This window comes from Lepidochelys kempii, chromosome 8 (assembly GCF_965140265.1).
Source record: "Lepidochelys kempii isolate rLepKem1 chromosome 8, rLepKem1.hap2, whole genome shotgun sequence".
Classification (NCBI taxonomy): Eukaryota; Metazoa; Chordata; order Testudines; family Cheloniidae; genus Lepidochelys; species Lepidochelys kempii.
This window is the reverse complement of record NC_133263.1, coordinates 14,655,731-14,676,670: the sequence shown is the minus strand read 5'-3', so window position 1 is coordinate 14,676,670 and position 20,940 is coordinate 14,655,731. Positions and strand designations below refer to the sequence as shown.

The 20,940-nt window shown below is 41.9% G+C and overlaps 1 protein-coding gene across 9 annotated transcripts in view; it reads left to right on the top strand.

Annotated features, from left to right (window-relative positions):
• The window catches only part of ACSL6 (acyl-CoA synthetase long chain family member 6), a 111,647-nt gene that overhangs the window by 64,626 nt on the left and 26,081 nt on the right, over positions 1-20,940 (top strand). For all 9 annotated transcript variants that reach the window (XM_073355623.1, XM_073355629.1, XM_073355632.1 and 6 more), the window contains 8 exons: positions 486-600; positions 3,657-3,721; positions 4,511-4,609; positions 4,746-4,845; positions 6,519-6,697; positions 7,080-7,112; positions 12,030-12,081; positions 18,999-19,072. In XM_073355623.1, coding sequence (XP_073211724.1) covers positions 486-600; positions 3,657-3,721; positions 4,511-4,609; positions 4,746-4,845; positions 6,519-6,697; positions 7,080-7,112; positions 12,030-12,081; positions 18,999-19,072 — 717 coding nt within the window. The remainder of the gene's footprint in view (positions 1-485; positions 601-3,656; positions 3,722-4,510; positions 4,610-4,745; positions 4,846-6,518; positions 6,698-7,079; positions 7,113-12,029; positions 12,082-18,998; positions 19,073-20,940) is intronic.

Sequence of the window (20,940 nt, the reverse complement as noted above, 5' to 3'; positions counted from 1 at the left end):
CACATAGGCTGTGTTTTGTGTTTCATTTTATAAAGCCCTTATGGCTTGTCTTGTCTTTTTTATTTTTTACAGAAACAGAACAGCGGGAATTTTTTTGGTGGGTTAAGGAAAATCATAACAAACCCGCCTGTCTGACTTTTATACAGTTTTAGACAAAAGCAAATATTCATGTCAAGGCTAACACCGGAATATAATTCAATATGTTTTCCCACAAAAAATATTAGAGCACTTGTAATTTGGAGGCTAATCCATCATGCAGGTTATAATATAAGCTTAAGGCAGGTTCATGATTAAATTCTCTCTGCCTCTAGGTTTATGAGGCCAGCTTGCCTGATCCTGCATTTTATGCTCAGGCTGTCATGGCCTAAGTACTGCACTATGGGACCAGGTTCCGAAGATGTGTGCTGGGTTTGTTTGGTTTTTTTAGTCTCTCTCTTTCCAAAGGTTCTGATCCGATCATTATATGTTGTTTTTGGTTTCCATAGGGCTGGGATGGAGCTCGGCGGTCCGTGATAGGTGACAGCCCAGAATTATTATCTAACTACTATGATGATGTAAGGACAATGTATGAAGTATTTAGAAGGGGATTTAACATATCTGGTAAGTGATGAGGATATGTAAATATCATTGTATTGACTAAAACCCCACTGGGCTTCAACGCTGCTATCTCAGCGCTGGTCAGAGCATCGAATTGGGTCTGATGTCCTTGGAGAAAACAGCTGTACAGATTGGGGCTTAATCCCACTCCCAGTGAAGTCAATAAGAGGTCTGCTGTTGACCAAGATTGGGCCTTGCTGGCTAGGGAAACAACCGGTCCAAAAAAATGTGGGCCTGTAGGAGTTTTGAGTGAAGAAGTGAAGCAAATTCAGGCCACAATCAGCTTCTTAACTGCAGAAACCAGCATACAGCCATGGAAGAGCTTCACAGGCTACAGCAAGCATGGAAGCCATGGAATTTTTACTGAAGTGGGGCGTGTGGGTGAAACTCAAAAGTGGCAAAATGGCTGAGGCCCCTAAATCCCATTGGCTTTCATAAACACTTCAATCCCTTTGGCACTTTAGAAGATGTTATCTTACGGCCATCATTTTTAATCTTGGGTGCCTAAATTCAGATTTAAGCACCTGAATAAGTAGTTTGGCTTCCAGAGCTGCTGAGCACCTTCCAATCCCCTGGCAATGATCGTGGAGTTCCACATACAGAGGGCTTGCATCTGACCCTGCTTGGGTAAATGGCAGAAATTTTGCAAGGTTCCATCTGCATAACTTAGCAAATAAACTACACCCCTTCCACCACTGATCTTTCTCAGTTGACCTACATCTGACACACTTCACTGTAAAAAGTGCTGTTTTAATTGTCTAGGGATAAAACAGTGGCTACAGGGAACAGAAAGCAGGAATGATATATTTATCTTGCAGTAATTAAACTAAAGGGAGCAAGCAATAAATCTCTCTCTGGCCTAGGTTGATACTAATTTTGTAGCTTGAAATGTCCTCAAGAAAGCATCATGTTAGTGCTATTAAAAATTACAGTTGACACAAACCCTGCCAACGGGTGGTTTAGATGGATAGAATTATTAAGCATTTTTTGTCTGCATTCCTTTATTTGAACTGTGATTTTGGAATGGCAGGACTGGTCCAGTGGATAGGACACTAGGAGCCAGGAGCAGGGGAGAGTCTGAGTAGCTCCAAGATTATGACTCTTAAAGGATGCCTTTGTCACCCTTCTAAGTATCAGCTTTTCCTATCAGAGCCTTGCAAGAGCACAAAAGGAGTGGGGAGGAGGAAAGTACCTGAAAAGTACCTTGGACCTTTTATTAATGAGGACTTTCCAAACACAGGTCCTGATAAGATGGGGTTTTTGAGTCTGAGAGCTCTTGAACTGGAAGCTGTGAATTTCAGAGTCCTAATGCCAGAGTCCTAACGCAGCCTGAATTCTTAAATTCTGTTTCCCCATCTTTATATAAATAAACTGGTCTTGACACCTTTTTGTTCTTTATTACTGCACCTGAAGTTTAAGGTGAAAAATCTTAAAAATGTAACTACATGAATAATGTTTGAACTGATAAGCTGAGGAAAAGAGGAACAGGAACAGGGGTGAAAGAGAGGGAGGCGAAGAGGATGTAATGTATGGGACTAAGTGAAAGGAATGCATGCAAGTACAGGTTCTAGTCAGAGCCCTGTGATCTGCACAGTGGAATTTGCCTCAGAGTCTGTCTCATGTTGCAGAATTGGGCCTTGGAATCTAAGCACTAATGTCAAGAAAAAAGGTTTCTAGCTTTCATGGTTATGGGGTTGGGGGGGGGGGGACCTTCCAAACTTGAACCAAGTATAAACCAGCATAGCGATGCCTGCCTGAGTCTGCAGACAGCCTGAAACAATAGCTTTGAGAGGTGTGTGCGATCTTGCCCTCATCTCTGTGAGATGTTAACTTTGAAACCTAATGATGACAGTTTAAATGGCAACATTGGTAACTGATCATTTAGCAGGAACACCCGGTAAATGAGTCCCACAGTCCTCAACTGCCTCCCACACCTTCCCAGATGCCAAAAGCTCCCACTATGTCTTTCCCAGCTGCCAAACCTCTCAGCCTTGACCGCTTTTACAAAGCAGTTATAGGTTTTCAATACAAAATTTTGCAGTACATTGAAAATTAAATGTACAGGCAGAGTAAATTTAATTACATTCAGTATAAAATTAAATTACACCTGGAATACTGTATCGGTTCTACATTAAATGCAGTAAAACCCTCCATATTTAACATGTATTTGAAGCTTTCTGAGCATTTCCTGTCTGGTACCCTGAAGTGTGTCATTATTTATTATTATTTGCATTTCCATAGCCCCTAGGACCCCTAGTTATGGACCAGGACCCTTTGTGCTAGGTACTGTGGAAACAGAACAAAAAGACCTGCCCCAAAAAGCTCACAATCTGAGTATCTAGGCTCCTGGCCACCGATTTAATGGGGCCCTTGCTGTGATCCTTTTTGGACTTGAACAAAACACATGAGCTTTGTTCTCAAATGGTTGGTGTTTTAATGCCACCAGAACCCTCAACAGAATAACTGCTGTATATGATGCAGTTTGTTCTTCGGTGATGAGGCACATGTAAGTACCTCAGTGGACAGGTGGGTTATGTGTGGTGAGGTATGGGAAGAAAGGCAATTTAACATTCCAAGTATTGCTGTCCCCTTTTCCACAGTGAGACACTTATGTTCTCCACTCCTCTCCCAGAGAAGTGAATTTTTATTAGGAATAATTTTGATTTCCTAGAGCTTCAATGAAAGGGCAGTCAGATCTGTGGGAGGTGACATTTAGGATGAAAGCCATTGTCAGATAATGATGTTCACGCTGTCTTAAGGAAAAGCTGGTTTAACAGGGCACTGGGCCTGTTCAGTGTCACCACCACCTCTGCAATTTTGAATGAAGGCTCAAAATGGTCCATAACCCAGTGCACCATTATACAGGGCTGTCTTCCTTTTTAATCTGGCAGCACTCTGTGTGAACTCTGCCTCAGAGAAACATGGATTGACCTTGATAATAACAATGGGTGTAACTTTTAGAGCAACCTCCTACTGTTAAGGTGCTCAGGGTCCTAGAATTCATTAGCACTTGGCTCTAAGACCCCCCCATAATTTTGTAATCTGTTTATTTTGTTTAGAGAATGGCCCCTGTCTAGGATTCAGAAAGCCCAAGCAGCCTTACCAATGGTTGTCGTATAAAGAGGTGAGGTTATCATGAATCTTTCTTTCACCAAGAATTCTTATCCTTTCTGTCTAAACGTAGCTGTTTTTAAAAGAAACCTCTAGTGCTATCCTGGAGAGCGGGGGGATCATGTATTATTTTACCACTTTCAATTACCTGCTTGTTTTCATTTGAGTCAGGATCCTCCAAGATGCTGCACACCTTCTTCTGGCAGCTGCTATAAGCACTTTTCACTTCCATGGAGCTGTCTCAGCACTTAACAGGATTGGGAGCTTAGTGTTGACTAGTAGTGGTACTGATTTACAGAGCATCTTTCGCAAGCCAAATTTGGAGAATTACAAACTTGTATCCTGATGGCTTCACTCATGGAAGTAGTTCCACTGACTTCAGTGGGCATACGTGTGTGTAAGGTGTACAGATTTGATCAAATGTGATTACTTTGCCTCACTCACCACTGTTATGCAGCCACTTCTGGGTGGAGCAGCCGTGTAATAGCACTCAAAGTATTATGCACACTGAAATAAATAAACTACTGATTAGCTCTAAGACCAGAAATAAAGAGCATCAAAACAATTTCACGTGGTGGGGGAGTTTTAAGTACGCAGAATTTAATTGCTCAAGTTGGAATTTAGCCAGGGCTCTAGAGTGAATGCCAAAAGTGTCATGAGTTCCTTAATGGTTACAGGAGACCAGAGTCTGTTTTATGTGTTATCCAACAAACTAATATTAGAGCCCACCACTGTAGATTAGGTTTCATTTGTGTCTGCTGCTTACATTCCTCTCTCTTATCCATTTTTCTCCCACTTTTAGGTCTTTGAAAGAGCAGAAGCTTTAGGATCAGGGTTACTCCAACAGGGATGTAAACAAACAAGTCAGTTTATTGGGATCTTTGCACAAAATCGTCCAGAGGTGAGATGTTGCTGTAACCTCATGCAGTATTAACAATATTCTTGAGTTTTGATCTCACTTTAAATTTTAAACTCATTAAGTGTTTTAATCACTCCTCATCCCTTACGCCTTTTCTCTTTGTAACATCTCCTTCCAGTGGATCATTTCTGAGCTGGGTTGTTATACCTATTCTATGGTGGTGGTCCCCCTGTATGACACATTGGGCCATGGAGCCATTCGTTACATTATCAACACAGGTAAAAACAGACATGCATAAATATCATTGAGGTTTTCAGAAAATCATTTTTGCTATGCAGAATGACTGATTTCTCTTCAGCTTTCCTAAAGGCAGATGCTTTGTCTCAGTGAATCGTTTTGGCTGGAAGTAACCTGAGCTGGGTTATATAGTATATCTCTATGTATCATGGCAGGATCGGCTTTATTATTCTGAAATTATCCCTAATGGATAAACTTTGTATATTTGCAGCCATGCATCGTCTTGCAGCTTGTTCTATTGCTGAACTTAGTGTAGTGTTTATAAGTTTTCCCTTATACATTTTTTCTGTAACAACATTAGCCAATTACTACATATTTTGTTCCAATGACAAGAGCTAACAATTAATCTATCATTTAGTAACCTCACTTTATGCATGTATTTTATTTTGAACATTATGGGTCTTGAGCCTTAACATTGCACCCGTCTTACTGGGATTTCTGCCTGGCAGGGTAAATTCTATTATGTAATAGACTTCCCCAAAAAAATGAGACTCTCTCTCCCTACAAATAGAATTTTAAAGTTCTAGGGTCCCAATCCTGCAAAGCACTTAAGCACATGCTTAACTTTAAGCATCGGAGCCAATGGGACAACTCACAAGCTTAAAGTTAAGCCCCTTCTTCAAACTTTGCAAGATCAGGGTTCAGGACCGTAAGAGCAAAATATAAAGACTTTTATAAAGTCTTTTATAAAGGCTCAAAAACTGAGCACAAGGCTGTACAATTGTTTTGCAGGGACTGGTCTGAGCCATAATAATGCAAAAGCAGGGCTGATTTTTAGTGGCATCTAACTTTATAACCCATATGAAAATGAGAATCCTGAATACACACTGCTTTCTCAGAAGGAAGGTTTTTGTGCTATAATCACTTCCCTCAAGACTTCTGGACACTCGTTTGATGTATATTTTTAAAGAATGGGCCAGATCCTCTGAGGATGCAAACTGTCGATTTACAATTAATCGCGGACACAAGTTGAGGATGTATTTCTTTCTTTTTTTTAAATGTCCTTTCTCTTTTTATGCCCTTTCTTTCCACTGCATCTTACATGTTGTACAGATGGCCAATTCCAATTGAGGACAGCGAGAGCTTTTTTTATTGACTTCCGTGGGACCAGGGTTTGGCCCAGTGTGCATTTCAATTTGGCTCAAGGAGAGCTTGGCTGTTATTTCTGTGGCTGCAGGATAGCTCAGGCTCATAACAGCAACCAGGCACTGACAAGATCATTCCAGTGAGAAGAATTATCTCAGTGCTACTATCTGTTCTTTTATCATTTTGGCTTTGAGTTTCTAACAACCACTTCATACCATTCAGGGTTGGGGTTTTTTTTGGGGTGGGAGATTCAGTTTTAATATTTTTAATTGAATCCTAAAATAATTGTAGCTGTCGGTTTGATGCACTTTGTGCTACAAACAAATATTTGCCTTACCACTCATTCAATTTCAGATACAGTAGTGTGCTCTGTTCAGTGTTGATTTATGGTGACTAGGGTTAAATATTAAAATGTACTTGTTTCCTAAGAGAAAATATATATTATATTCCAAGCTCTCACGGTATAAATATAAGATGACTGTCAAAGACTGATTAGCAGAGATTACTGTGAAGGTGCAGCTAGTGTTAAATTTAAGTTAAAAAAAATTATTTTGTTTTTGTTTTTTAGCTGATATTTCCACAATAATCTGTGACAAACCAGAAAAAGCCAGAATCCTCCTGGATCACGTGGAGAAAAGAGAAATGCCAAGCTTAAAGTCTATTATTCTGATGGACCCTTTTGAGAAGGACCTAAAGGAAAGAGGGCAAAGATGTGGTGTTCAGGTCCAATCCATGCAGGAAGTAGAGGTGAAGTTCCTATCCCTCTTGTTTAATGTTAGACTCAGAAATAATCAGCTCAGATATTATTTGATGAAATCCAGGAGATGGATGTTCAGTTAAAGCAAGAAGCTGCTTCTCATGAATAAAGTTACATTATTATTAGTAGGCACATTGATCAGCTACTTTTTCTCTTTTATGCTGGATTCTTTTGTTTTATGTATTTTTCTCAGAGGTTTTACTGCAACTAAACTTTGTTCTAAACCGGATCCTGTAGAGATGTCAGGGCAGGATTTTCCTGCTCTTCTTTCTCCCTTTCTGTCTCCAGCTTCCTCGGTCATTTGCAGTTTATTAACAAGCACGTTAATCTGCATATGTTAGAATGGAAATGATTTTGTTAATATTCTTTCAGGCTTGTGGCCGTGAGAGTCGGCATGTCCCTGTGGTGAGTCCAATCATTCTTTTCTCCAACCTTTAATTGCGTGTAGTTACTTTAAACAAATTTCACAAATGAAAGAGAGAATAATTTGCCAGAGTGTGCACACCAACCCTGCACTGTGTTTGCATGTTCATTAAATGTAGTGTCTGGTATATTCCTCAGCAGGAGGTGACTGACAATGAAGGATCCTAAAGATGCTCCATTATCTTCTACTAATGGTCTGAGTAGTGGATCTCATTTGCTGAAATGTATGTTATTTGCTTCATAAATTATATCCCCTGAATCCTTAATTAGAACTTCAGGACATAAACCCAAGGAAGCAATAATAGAGGATGAGACTCTACAGTGTTCTTTAAAGAGCTTTGTGAATGCTAAGTGTGAGAATAAGTAGGACAAATTAAACGAACCATCTTCAAAAAACTGCTAAACAAAATTCCTGACTTTAGAATAGATTTCAGACTACATGAATTTAATAGTGTCATTTATGAAAGGCAAATGAGCTACAAGTCAACAATAAGACAGTATAAAAACAACGTAATAATAATTAATGGCTCCAGTTAAGACATCTCGATTGCCAGTCAGAAAAAAACAGGAAACATCTCAGACTAGATTCCTATAGGTTCATCTGGGTCCACATACAAACCCAATCCCTAACCCTAGTTTGAGAGCTCCATCCATCCCCAATCCTAATCCTTGTTCACATCTGCTAACTGGTCCCATCCTTAACTCTTGCCCCAGCCTGCTAACAAGCCTGAATCCTAACTCAAACCCTAATCAGAATATGGACCCACCTACTATCCCAGGGGTCAGCAACCTTCAGCACATGGTCCATCAAGGTAATCCGCTGGCAGGCCGCGAGACACTTTGTTTGCATTGACCGTCCACAGGCATGGCCCCCCGCAACTTCCAGTGGCTGCAGTTCACCGTTCCCAGCCAATGGGAGCTGCAGGAAGCGGTGGCCAGCACGTCCCTGTGGCCTGCAGCTTCCTGCAGCTCTCGTTGGCCGGGAATGGCGAACTGCGGCCACTGGGAGCTGCAGGGGGCCATGCCTGTGGACAGTCAATGTAAACAAAATATCTGGCAGCCTGCCAGTGGATTACTGATGGGCCGCATGCTGAAGGTTGCTGACCCCTGTATTATCCCAACAATAACACTAGACAAAGCTCTTCAGCCTGCCCTCTATCCTAACCTAACTGATGCCTGTCAACTGGCATGAACTCGTAACCTTCACCTGCAGTGTGATCCTACGCCATGAACCTCAGGACACTGACCCACCTCAATCTTCTGTCTCACTTTTGCCCACCAAATAGCTCCAGACATAAGGTTGGGGCTAGTAGGAAGTCATGGGTTATGGTAAACATAAAGGAGTGAGCTAGCATTAGGAATTAAATGTGGATTAATGTTAGGGGAGAGATGGCTTTTTTATTGCAAATCTCATATATGGTGATTTTAATAAAGCCTCAGATCCTGGAGTCATGTTATTTCATAAGAATCTCCATTTTCCTTTTTGGGGGGGAAGTAAATTTTAGCCTGATTGAGAGAAAAGCTTGAAAACATGTCCTGAGTGAATCCTAACGGTTTAAACCCCAGCCGCAAATAAAAACCACACTCTTTTTAAAATTATAATCCCAGGATTTTTAACCCAATCTCAAGATTTTTGGAGCCTGATTTTACACAAATGAGGTTCAAATGCTGGCCTGGGCTGGATATGTGGGCACAGATGAGGGTTCTAGTCAGAACCAGCACGTGGACCCAGACGACAATTAGGAGTAGAGCAGCAACAGGGCTCTGAGTAGGACTGGGCGTGATGGGAATGGGAGGGCAGGCTATGATAATAGTAAAGGCTTGTGGGGAGGCCCAGGCTAGGGCTGGGGCTGCCAGGGGGCCCTGGGCTAAAGTTAGGCAGCACAGTCTAACTATCCAAGTACAGTCTCTTGTGATGTACTCAGCTTGCTATCCAGTGCTCCTGCCCTTGCTACCACAGCTATGTTGCTATCTTTAGTGAGCTACCTTGATCAAAGCTTGTTTGGGGCTAGTAGTATGGTTGAATATTATGGTTGGGCCTTCTTGCTTTTCCTAGGCAGGGCTAGTGATGGTGTGTGCTAATGGCTTCTGACCAGAGTTAGGCTTGAGGCTGGTTGACATTCTGTTTTTAGAGTTTGTGCCTTTGGGCCATCCTGGCTTTTGATGGTTATAGATGCTGAGGTTGAGACATTTGATGTTGGTTTAGCTGGCCAGTTCTGGCTGTGATAGGGTTCAGATGTGTTGGCCAGAAAAATCTACCTTTGGGTCTGAGGCTGGCTTGTTAGCTTTGATTAGGTAGGGTGCATCCCAGTTGGCTAGTTTGGAATAAGTTTAGCATTGGGGCTGGGTGACTGCCTCAGGCTAAGTTTGTGGCTGGAAATGAATATTCTAGGTTCATTTTTAAAAAGCATTTTCTCTTTGAAAAACCTTTTGTGAGGGAAAAAATTTCAAGTGGCTCTACTGTTGACTTCACTCGGTTTGGATTGGGCCCTAAGCACCTTTCACTAGAGAAGAGACTATTTATGAGGTGTGCACAATGCAATCCAATGGTTTCCTGTTAGCACTGCCCCTTTCATTCTTCCACCGTTTTAGAGCTGGACTTGGATTGGTCAATCTGTCATGTTCGTTTACTACATTCTAAAGCAAAGAACAGAATTACAGATGGGGCTGTTATTAGTTTTGTGGAGTTAAAAAAAACTGTGGTGGACATTAAGGGTCCATACCTTCAATCCTTACTCAGGCAAACTCCTTGTGGTCATTAACTCAGAAGTCATTAACTCAGCCCTGAAGTCATTAACTCAGACTTTGTGGTTTGCATATGGACATCTCTAAATCTTGTAATAATAAAAGACAAGTTACTGTTATCTGAGAATTACTTCCTCTCTCTATTTCAGTGGAGACTTGTGATGTATTTGAGGATAAGGGATAACTTTCATTCTTTTATGAGAGTGGCCCTTTACAGCAGAGTCTAGTGGTCAAAACCCATAGCCCTTTATTAGTTGTATCCCCGAATCCTTTTATCTTCCCGTTTCTCTTCCTACTTTATTTTGTTCTTGTATGATTTCTGAGCACTCAGTCCTACAAATCAGACTAAGAGCTAGTACTCTAATGTAATCTCTAGTAGCAGAACTCCCTTTTATTCACCTCCTGTCCTTGTTTCCAAGACAATCTCCCCACAAGGAAAACATATCCTGACTGCACTGAAACCCTCTATTTCCCTGACACTACCATTTAAAGTGCTCAGCATACTGTCATTAGCCATACTAGGAATCAAAGGGCTTTGTTTGTACTACAGCGAGGGGTGTTCTCACAGAGTAAAAATGGGACAGGTCCTGCAAACACTTACACATGTACATTTGTTTTAGAGGTCTACCCTATTGAACTTCCTACACTGTAAGACTGGACCCTAAAACAGCAGTTCCAGAATTACAGAAGAATAGGATTCATGTGCCGACACAAGTCACCTTCATGGTCTTGGTGACACTGTGTTTAATTTTACACTCCACAGCACGTCAACTCACAGTAAATGTTCCTTAGGAAACAAAACAATAACCAGAAAAGACAAATCACAATGGGTGGCCACGGCACAGTCATGAGTTATCTTCTGATCAAATGAAAGATGACGTGCCTCATCCCTGCAGAGCCAGCTATGTGTAGCCGGATTCAATTCTAATATTAAGTATAATATTTAAATGGTAATTAGCAAAGTTTACCCGATGCGTATGAGTGGATTCCTCCACTACCGCCACCTTTGGAGACTTCTTGGGGTTTCTGTAACTGAAAAATGCACCACGGCAGCGCCAGTCAAGAGCATTTTGAAAGCTGTTGAATTAGGTATGGTTTTACTAAGAATGACTGTGGTACTGCTGGGTGCACTCACGGCCAATTATGCAAAAGAGGCCTGTAATTTTGGGTGTGTTACTTTTTGGTGGCCCAACTTGACACACACAGGGCTTGATCTTCATAGCTGCTGAGCACTCACCGATCTTATTGACTTCAATTGCAGATAGCAGCACTCAGCAGTGAAAGTTAGGCCCAACATGTCTCAAACTGGACTTCCAAAAACTAAGGCCCCCAAACATTTAAACATATTAACTACATTGTCAGATTAAGGCTGGATGCATGGTAGACAGAAACCTGACTTCCAAATACTTTACAGGTAAAAATGCTGAGTTTAATTTCCTACAGTCTTATTATTTGTTACTTGCATGTATTTGGTGCTTGTGGCTATTTGTGCAAATGCTGGTACCTTCCAAAAATGTCCCTAATTTTTAGAATGAATGAGCATTCAGCCAGAAATTAGAACAATATTTGTTGTTGTTCTTAATAAAAAGTTTATCATCCAGTTAGGGACCAGAAAAAATGCCATGTGACTTAGAGAACCCAACACATGACATGAATAACAAATAGAAAATATCTGTTTTCAAACTCATCATCTATATATTATTCATCCCAACTGTGAGACACTCATGAATAACAAATACAGATGAAGAAAATCAGGATCTGTTAGCAAATAATGTCCTAATCCCCAAAGGGGCCAAATGCTTAAATATTATTTTTAACAAGGAGTTCAAACAGCTGTCATGCAGAAGCTTGAGGACTGTGGTTTTCTTTCATTAGGGAATATAGCATATTATAAGTAGGCAAGAATCTTGCATGATGGACTCGTCACACTAAAGCACACTCCTTTAACGCACTTAAACCTAGGGGAAAAGAAGGAAACTAGACCAAATGGATAAACGTACCAGAGGAAGAATTACATTATGTGTTTTTGAAAACTCCAGGAAAAAATCGAAAGGACAGGGTTGAGATATTATTGGTTCAATAAAGAAGTGAGCACAAAGGCTAATGATGCTAACCTGTGACTCTATAATTTCCTTTTTCTTTGTGTATTTCTAGCCTCCTCGACCAGAAGATCTGTCAATTGTCTGTTTTACTAGTGGCACTACAGGTAACAGAACAGACATTTTAATCGAAATACATTACATTAGACTACCAAAATCAATCTGAATACAGCTCACCATGTATAAACACAATCTAGCTCTGGCATATATAGAACAATGGTATTTGTTTTATGTCTATTAAGTGTGTGTGTGTTATATCCAAATATATATAAAATTATAATCAAATAAAAAACTTAGACTACACTGGTATAAAAATGCAGAAAAATTATTTTTTGTAACTCCTTAAATAATATATTTTGGCAATATGATTTTCCAAGTGTATGAAAATGTACTCTGTGTGTATCTGTTGGATTTTTTTAAAAATTTCTCTCTGCAGATGTAAAAAAAAAAGAGCATAACTGATACTTATTCCCAGTATCCACCATGACATAAAAGCATAACACTTCAAAATAGAAAAGCAAAAATAGAAACCTAGAGCTAATCCTCTTCCAAGAGTTCTTCAAGCATCAATCCAAATTCATATTGCAGCATGCAGCAGTTATCTGTGGATTAGGAACACATTCCAGAAATGCACTTTAGTCCTGAAATACTGATTAAAATACCACTCTTTTGTCCACATCTGTCATAGAATCATAGAATATCAGGGTTGGAAGGGACCCCAGGAGCTCATCTAGTCCAACCCCCTGCTCAACGCAGGACCAATCCTCAACTAAACCATCCCAGCCAGGGTTTTGTCAAGCCTGACCTTAAAAACTCTAAGGAAGGAGATTCTACCACCTCCCTAGGTAACCCATTCCAGTGCTTCACCACCCTCCTAGCGAAAACGTTTTTCCTAATATCCAACCTAAACCTCCCCCACTGCAACTTGAGACCATTACTCCTTGTTCTGTCATCTGCTACCACTGAGAACAGCCTAGATCCATCCTCTTTGAAATCCCCTTTCAGGTAGTTGAAAGCAGCTATCAAATCCCCCCTCATTTCTTTTCTTCTGCAGACTAAACAATCCCAGTTCCCTCAGCCTCTCCTCATAAGTCATGTGCTCCAGCCCCCTAATCATTTTTGTTGCCCTCTGCTGGACTCTTTCCAATTTTTTCACATCCTTCTTGTTGTGTGGGGCCCCAAACTGGACACAGTACTCCAGATGAGGCCTCACCAATGCCGAATAGAGGGGAATGATCACGTCCCTCAATCTGCTGGCAATGCCCCGACTTATACAGCCCAAAATGCCATTAGCCTTCTTGGCAACAAGGGCACACTGTTGACTCATATCCAGCTTCTCGTCCACTGAAACCTCTAGGTCCTTTTCTGCAGAACTGCTGCCTAGCCACTCGGTCCCTAATCTGTAGCAGTGCATGGGATTCTTCTGTCCTAAGTGCAGGACTCTGCCCTCGTCCTTGTTGAACCTCATCAGATTTCTTTTGGCCCAATCTTCTAATTTGTCTAGGTCCCTCTGTATCCTATCCCTACCCTCCAGCGTATCTACCACTCCTCCCAGTTTAGTGTCGTCTGCAAACTTGCTGAGGGTGCAATCCACACCATCCTCCAGATCATTAATGAAGATATTGAACAAACTGGCCCCAGGACTAACCCTTGGGGCACTCCACTTGATACCGGCTGCCAACTAGACATGGAGTCATTGATCACTATCCGTTGAGCCTGATGATCTAGCAAGCTTTCTATCCATCATATAGTCCATTCATCCAGCCCCTACTTCTTTAACTGTCTGTTCTTGGGGTTGTCTATCACTCTGTACTACCCACTAGTGTCCTCAAAATGGCTTCCTTTGTGGTAGCCAAGCAAGAGTCAACAACTGAAACTGAACGGCCTTGTTCTGAGTTACCTTCCAAGAACAGAATTGTCTATTGCTTGATAAGCACAGAATGTAGGCAGCACAAGAGTCTAGGCTGTGACCTGCCATCTACAGGGGAGAATGTGTATTGCAGAATAGGTAAATGTGTTTATCAGTTCCAAATACAGTATTTAATGCTGCAAGTCTATTAAAAGCATCTTTTCCTCTGCATCATATATGTTTTACTGTGGGAAGTTATACCTGAAGTGTTCTGCGTTGCAGAGAATGCAAACCAATGAACGAAGGGAGGTTTTTTTGTTCCATTAAGAATTTTATAATGAGTGTCCTTTATAAAGTAAAGAGTGACCATGGTATGGAATAAATGCCTCACGGTGGTGTACATTCTAAATATTGGACAAACCACGGCAAAGTCACTATAACTGTCAGGTATTTGCTTTTAGTTTAATGGCATCCACCGTACATATATGAGTCCCAGAGGCTAGCCTGACAGACTAGTGGTAAAATGACACACTACGATGGTAGGCAATAGAACACAGCAATCACAGAGCCTTTGCTGTGTTCTGGGCTGAGAATGTTGTGGACACAGTCTGCTCAGCCTGCATGGGGGATGAAATCATTTCACTTCTCAGCCGCGAGCCCCTGGGCAACTCAGGTTCTGCACTCACATTGTGTGCACAGAGCTGTGTCCAGAACTCCTTGTCCAGACACTAAACACATCCTCTAGGAGTTGGGACAGCAACTGAAGGAAGAACTGTAGGATCCTCCATGCTCAGAGAGGATGTTTATTAGTAAACTCAGGAGTGGATTTTAATTTTTGTATATGATTCATAGGATCAGACATACAAAATGCCTTCACAGAAGGAAGAGAGAGGTTGACTCTGAGATGTTTGGACTCACCTTCATTTTTTTTTTTCCTGATTTGTCAACACAACTCCTAACTGCGCATGAGGCAATGGTTGTTGCTAAGAGTGGAAATGTACATGAAACATTTTTATGCAACTCTGTGTACTGACTGCTCTGAAAAAACACCCTTCAGTTTTTCAAGTACAGACCAGTGACTAATCTTCCAAGGAAACCTATCTCCAGCAGAGCCAATTGGATGTTGATGAAGGCTTTCCATGGTTCAGCAGAATTCACCAGTAACTCATGGATCCTAACTTGGTATAAGCAGTAGGGTGACCAGACAGCAAGTGTGAAAAATCGGGAGAGGGGGTGGGGGGTAATAGGAGCCTATATAAGAAAAAGTCCCAGAAATCAGGACTGTCCCTATAAAATCAGGACATCTGGGCACCCTAATAAGCCGCCATTTACAGGCTCAGAAATGACACTGGATGAGAAGTGTCATATAAGAAGTGGCAGACAAGCTCCTCACTGAAGTGACACCTGAAGACTGTCATATTCTGGTTATTGATTAACTGCCCGGAATCACTTACCATTGTTGATACTCCTCAGTTGTGCATCTGTGTCCATGTGCTGTGCTATCTTGAGGATATTTTGTGCTGTCATCTCTGTGAAGCAAATTCAAGTAGAGGATACTTTAATGATGAGTACTGGTTGATCACAGGATGACTATGAGCCGCCAATGTGATATGGTCGTGAAAAAAGCTAATGCAGTCTTGGGATGCATTAGGAGAGGTATTTCCAGGAGGGATAAGGAGGTCTTAGTACCGTTATACAAGGCAGTGGTGAGACCTCACCTGGAATACTGTGTGCAGTTCTGGTCTCCCAGTATAAGAAGGATGAATTCAAACTGGAACAGGTACAGAGAAGGGCTACTAGGATGATCCGAGGAATGGAAAACTTGTCTTATGAAAGAAGACTCAAGGAGCTTGGCTTGTTTAGCCTAACTAAAAGAAGGTTGAGGGGAGATATGATTGCTCCCTATAGATATATCAGAGGGATAAATACCAGAGAGGGAGAGGAATTATTTAAACTCAGTACCAATGTGGACACAAGAACAAATGGATATAATCTGGCTACCAGGAAATTTAGACTAGAAATTAGACGAAGGTTTCTAACCATCAGAGGAGTGAAGTTTTGGAACAGCCTTCCAAGGGAAGCAGTGGGGGCAAAAGATCTATCTGGCTTTAAGATTAAACTCGATAAGTTTATGGAGGAGATGGTATGATGGGATAACATGGTTTTGGTAATTAAATATTCATGGTAAATAGGCCCAATGGCCTGTGATGGGATATTAGATGGGGTGGGATCTGAGTTACCCAGGAAAGAATTTTCTGTACTATCTGGCTGATGAATCTTGCCCATATGCTCAGAGTTTAGCTGATTGCCATATTTGGGGTCGGGAAGGAATTTTCCTCCAGGGCAGATTGGAAGAGGCCCTGGAGGTTTTTCGCCTTCCTCTGGGGCACGGGTCACTTGCTGGAGGATTCTCTGCTCCTTGAAGTCTTTAAACCATGATTTGAGGACTTCAATAGCACAGACATAGGTGAGAGGTTTTTTGCAGGAGTGGTGGGTGAAATTCTGTGGCCTGTGTTGTGCAGGAGGTCAGACTAGATGATCATAATGGTCCCTTCTGACCTAAATATCTATGAATCTATGAATGACTTAAAAATAAAGGGGGGAAAAGCTATATCACTAATATGCTGTTGTTCCATCCAGGATGGGTTCTGGGAAAGGACTTGTAGCAAAGGGAACTCTGTTTGCCTGGACATTCTGTCAAATAGTCCCAGGCTTCTGGTGATTAAGGTTATGAAAACTGGTGCTCTTCTCTGATGTGTATAGTGTCACAAATACTCTGGGACACTGAATTCAGCTGTTATTCACATAGAAAAAAGGGGAGGAAGGAAGGGATATATTTACCGAATTTCCTATTTGCAGTGGTGATGATGATGGTTTGAGCAAACGGAGCAGATGTTCTGGATTATCTGAATATGCAATGAAAATCTTCACGGACCGAATAAGTGAATTCAAGTGTTGAAAGAAACTAAGAATCTATCTCATTTCCCAGGATGTCTGAAGATTTCTCGCTGGGTACTGAAAGAAAAACACTTAATTGATATAGTTGGGGGTATATATTCTAGGATGCATTTCAGCGAGGTAATCAAACTAAGGAAGAGTATCCAATAATTGTTTTGAAGAAAAATTCACGGGGGCAGGTTTCTCTTGCTGGTCTGAACAAGAAATGGATGAGTGGACTGGTGCATTCACAAGTTTCTCCTGAAGTCAACTCTGTGGAAGTACAGCTACCCTCTGAATTGTACAGGCTGATTTGAGAAAAATTTTTTTGGCAAGACACACAATGTAAGACGAGCAGTTTCTTGGTCTCCTATGCACATCTACTTTTTAGCTTGGCTCACAGAATTCTCTTTCTGTCTGGATTCCCATGCCTGTGAGGCTGCCTTTTCCCCCACCCATGAATATATTCGTACTTTATAAGAAAACCTGCCTTATCAAGCAAGCATCTGACAGTCTGCGTGTAGCACTGAAACTTGCTGGTGGCAGAATGGTTAGCTCTCTCCCTGACTATGGGTTATGAAACAGAATGGCATGCATGTACGTTACACCAAAATAGTACAACATTTTAGAACTCTTTCTATGTAATATAGTAACTTTGCCAATTTTTTGGTAAAAATTTTTTGGTTTTAAAGATGGGATTAAAGTGCTTGGAACACTGTTTAAAGACATGTTCTAAAATACTCTACATGTTATAAATGTCCAGTTCATTCCAATAAATATGTTCAGTGGCAAATGTTTGTGTTCAGGGTTCACTTAATTCGTCTGAATGTTGTGTGAATTTGGTGTTCATGCAATGAAGGGAGAACGAAGAGAACACGCGTTGTGCAGTCTTGTCCATGAGGCTCTAACTGAGCTCAACACCCCTGCTGTTCCTGGGCAGTAACTGCTGATAGTGCTGACCTGTGCAGCGTCTTTGTGATCTGAAGAAGTATCCACAGAGGGAGTGGCATGGTACCTGCAAAGTTTGTGAACTGAAGAGGAATTGAAGCCCAGTCCCTAAAAGATAGCCTGATACATTAACTTCCAAGCCACTGAGACCCCTTCTAAATGCCAGGGGCATAATTCATTTATCTAGGGAGCAAATTCTGCCTGGACGTATAGTTTGGGCAGGCCCATTTACTTCAGTGGGATTCAACATGGCATGGTTTGATTCATCATGCACCTGTTATATGACAAACTGCTCCATCTACTTTTTGTTAAAGAATGAAGGCTTCTTTGAGGGCCAGTTCCACCCAGCCCGTCCCAGGAAGTACAATACAGTGGCTCAGTCTGATTTTAAAACTAATCTACTTACCATTTATGGAGGGGAAATACGGCCCCCTTCTGACAATTTACTCACACTGAGTAGCAACTTACTCTGTGACTAGTCCCTTTTAAGAGTGATGAAGAGGGTTGGTGCTGAAGCAAAGGAAGATATGTCAAGTCCTAGTCACTAGCACTTCAAGGTCGGGAGTCCCTTTATTCCTCCTGACCATGGTCCTGCGAATGGATCGATGCTAGGTGTTTTCTATTATTTACATGCTCAGAAGTATTTAATGTTCTGTGCTGACTGTGTCCTATTTGCCTAGGGGTAAGAAGTGCTGCAGTTTTATCTGTGGCCCTGTGTGTTACCCAGTAATCTCTACACTTTGGTGTATTGAGAGGTGTGAACATCAGAAACGTTATTCAAATGGCCATGAAGAAGCCAAAACTCAGAATAGAGAAGACAGTGGTGCTAATGTCAGTGAACTGCCAAAGAAACCTTCAAGTTAAGAGCTCATTCTTAGCCAAAATCTCGGTGACTGGTCTGTGTGTCAAATGGTATCTTGAGCAGCTGCAAACAGAGAAGAAAACCTTCAGTTAAAACATGCTATGCTTATTTTACAGTAATACTTTATAAAAAGTTGCATATCATTCTTAAATCCTCTGATTCAATGGCTGATTCACAGTATCTGGCCCAGAGAATGGGCAATAAAATCATGTTGTTGGTCTTCTGTGTGTTTATATTGAACATGTATATATTATATCTTTGTATATTTTATTGCATAGAAACAACTCATTTGTGAAAATTGCTATTTTAGAATTCAGGAAGGGACACTGAAAAGAATTTTAACATCTCCAGGTCTTAGAAGCCTTTGAAAATTTACTACAGGGTCTTTTATTAATGCTGTTTCTTTTTTCTTTTTTTTTTCTTTTCAGGGAACCCCAAAGGTGCTATGCTGACTCACAGGAATATGATTGCTGATTTGGCAGGCTTTCTGAAAGTGACAGAGGTGAATACCTTGATCTAGAGAGTGTTACCGCATCCTTTGACTTTTTCAGTTTGAATTTTTGGGTTATTTCAGATCTATCAAAGATGTGGAAATATGCTCAAGGAGATAAGTGAAATCTCACTCTTGGGGCCCAAGTCATTGAAATGGGAGCAAGGTTAAGCCCTTAGTGGTGAATGACAGTAGATTTTCCCCCTCAACTACGGCACATGCATTTGGGGCCTGCTCCTGCGAGATGCTGACTGCTTTTAGGGAGCACCCTCAACTCTCATTAAGTCAATGAGTTGATCTTGCAGTACTGGGCCCCTGGTCAAGGCCAAAGAACCCAGTAAAATTGTGACTCGTGCTTAGAACTTAAAAAATGACGACAAGCTTCCCAGGGATGCCCATACAATAAACCAACCCCTAGAGAAAATTAATTTCCCACATGTTCGTTATTTGTTTGCTAGCCATCGTTCTGCACACAATGTATATAACGTATATTATAACCTATGCAACATATTTTAAATATTACAAAAATCGTTTTATTTATATTAAAACACAACTTGTTACATCCTGTATTTTGAGTATGATATATGTGACACTGTGTAACATAATTTTTAAAAAATAGATAACTGGCCAGTTTTTATATGGTGCAGTACATTTAAAACATGCATTTGGAGACCATACTTCCTATATGGGAAACAGCATTGCTGAAGCACAGATTAATCATGTTAATAGACTGCTAATAATTAAGTGGTGGAAAGAATCTACTGGTACACCGTAAAAGGTCCATTGGCTGAACTATTACAGTTAAAGAAACAATGTACTGTTAACACACCCACCTGTTTCCTGGCTTGAATCTGTAAAGGTTCCCGGGTGTAAATCCCAGTCCTGCAAATACTCATGCATGTGATGAGAGTAATCCCACTGAACTTGTTTAAGTATCTGCAGGATTGGGGCCTCATTAATGATCACCATAAAGTGTCAATGGGACCGTTGACAGTAGTAAGAACTAAGAGCTTGACCCTGCAAGATACTGAGCACCCTCAAGTTCAAGGGAGTTTGAGGCTATTCTGAATTTTGCAGAATCAAGCCCCAAAGGCCTGATACAATGTCCATTGCAGGAAATAGGATTTTTTCCATTGATTTCAAAGGGTATTGGTTCAAGACCTCAGACTGCCATTAATAGGGTTGCTAACTTTCTAACTGCACAAAACTGAACACCCTTGCTCTGCCCCTACCTTGCCCATTCTCTGAGGCCCCACCCCCACTTACTCCATCCCCGCCCTGTCGCTCGCTGTCCTGCACTCTCACTCTCTCGCTCATTTTTACCAGGCTGGGGCAGGGGGTTGCAGTGCAGGGGAGGGTGAGGGCTTCTGGGGGGGACGGCCTAGAAATGAGGGGTTCAGGATATGGGAGGGGGCTCCGGGCTGGGTCAGGGGATTGGGTGCGTGCTCAGGGGTGTGGCCAGGGAGGAGGGGTTTGGGGTACAGGAGAGGGCTCTGGGCTGGGGGGGGGGGTGGAGCCGAGGAGTTTGAAGTGTGGGAAGGGGCTCCAGGCTGAGATAGGAGGTTGGGGTGTGGGAGGGGGGTACTGGCTCTGGGCTGGGGGTGCAGGTTCTGCGGTGGGGCCAGAAACCAGGAGTTCAAGGTGCGGGAGGGGGTGTGGGCTTCTGGAGGGAGTTTGGGTATGGGAGGGCACTCAGGGCTGGGGCAGTTGTGTGGGAGGGGGTGTGGCTCCAGGAGGGAGTTTGGGTGTGGGAGGGGGCTTAGGGCTGGGGCAGGGGAGGGGATGCGGTGTGCAGGCTCCGGGAGGGAGAGTGTGTGCGGGAGGGAGCTTAGGATTGCAGGCTGGGCCAGGGGATTGGGTGCGGGCTCTGGGGTGGGGCC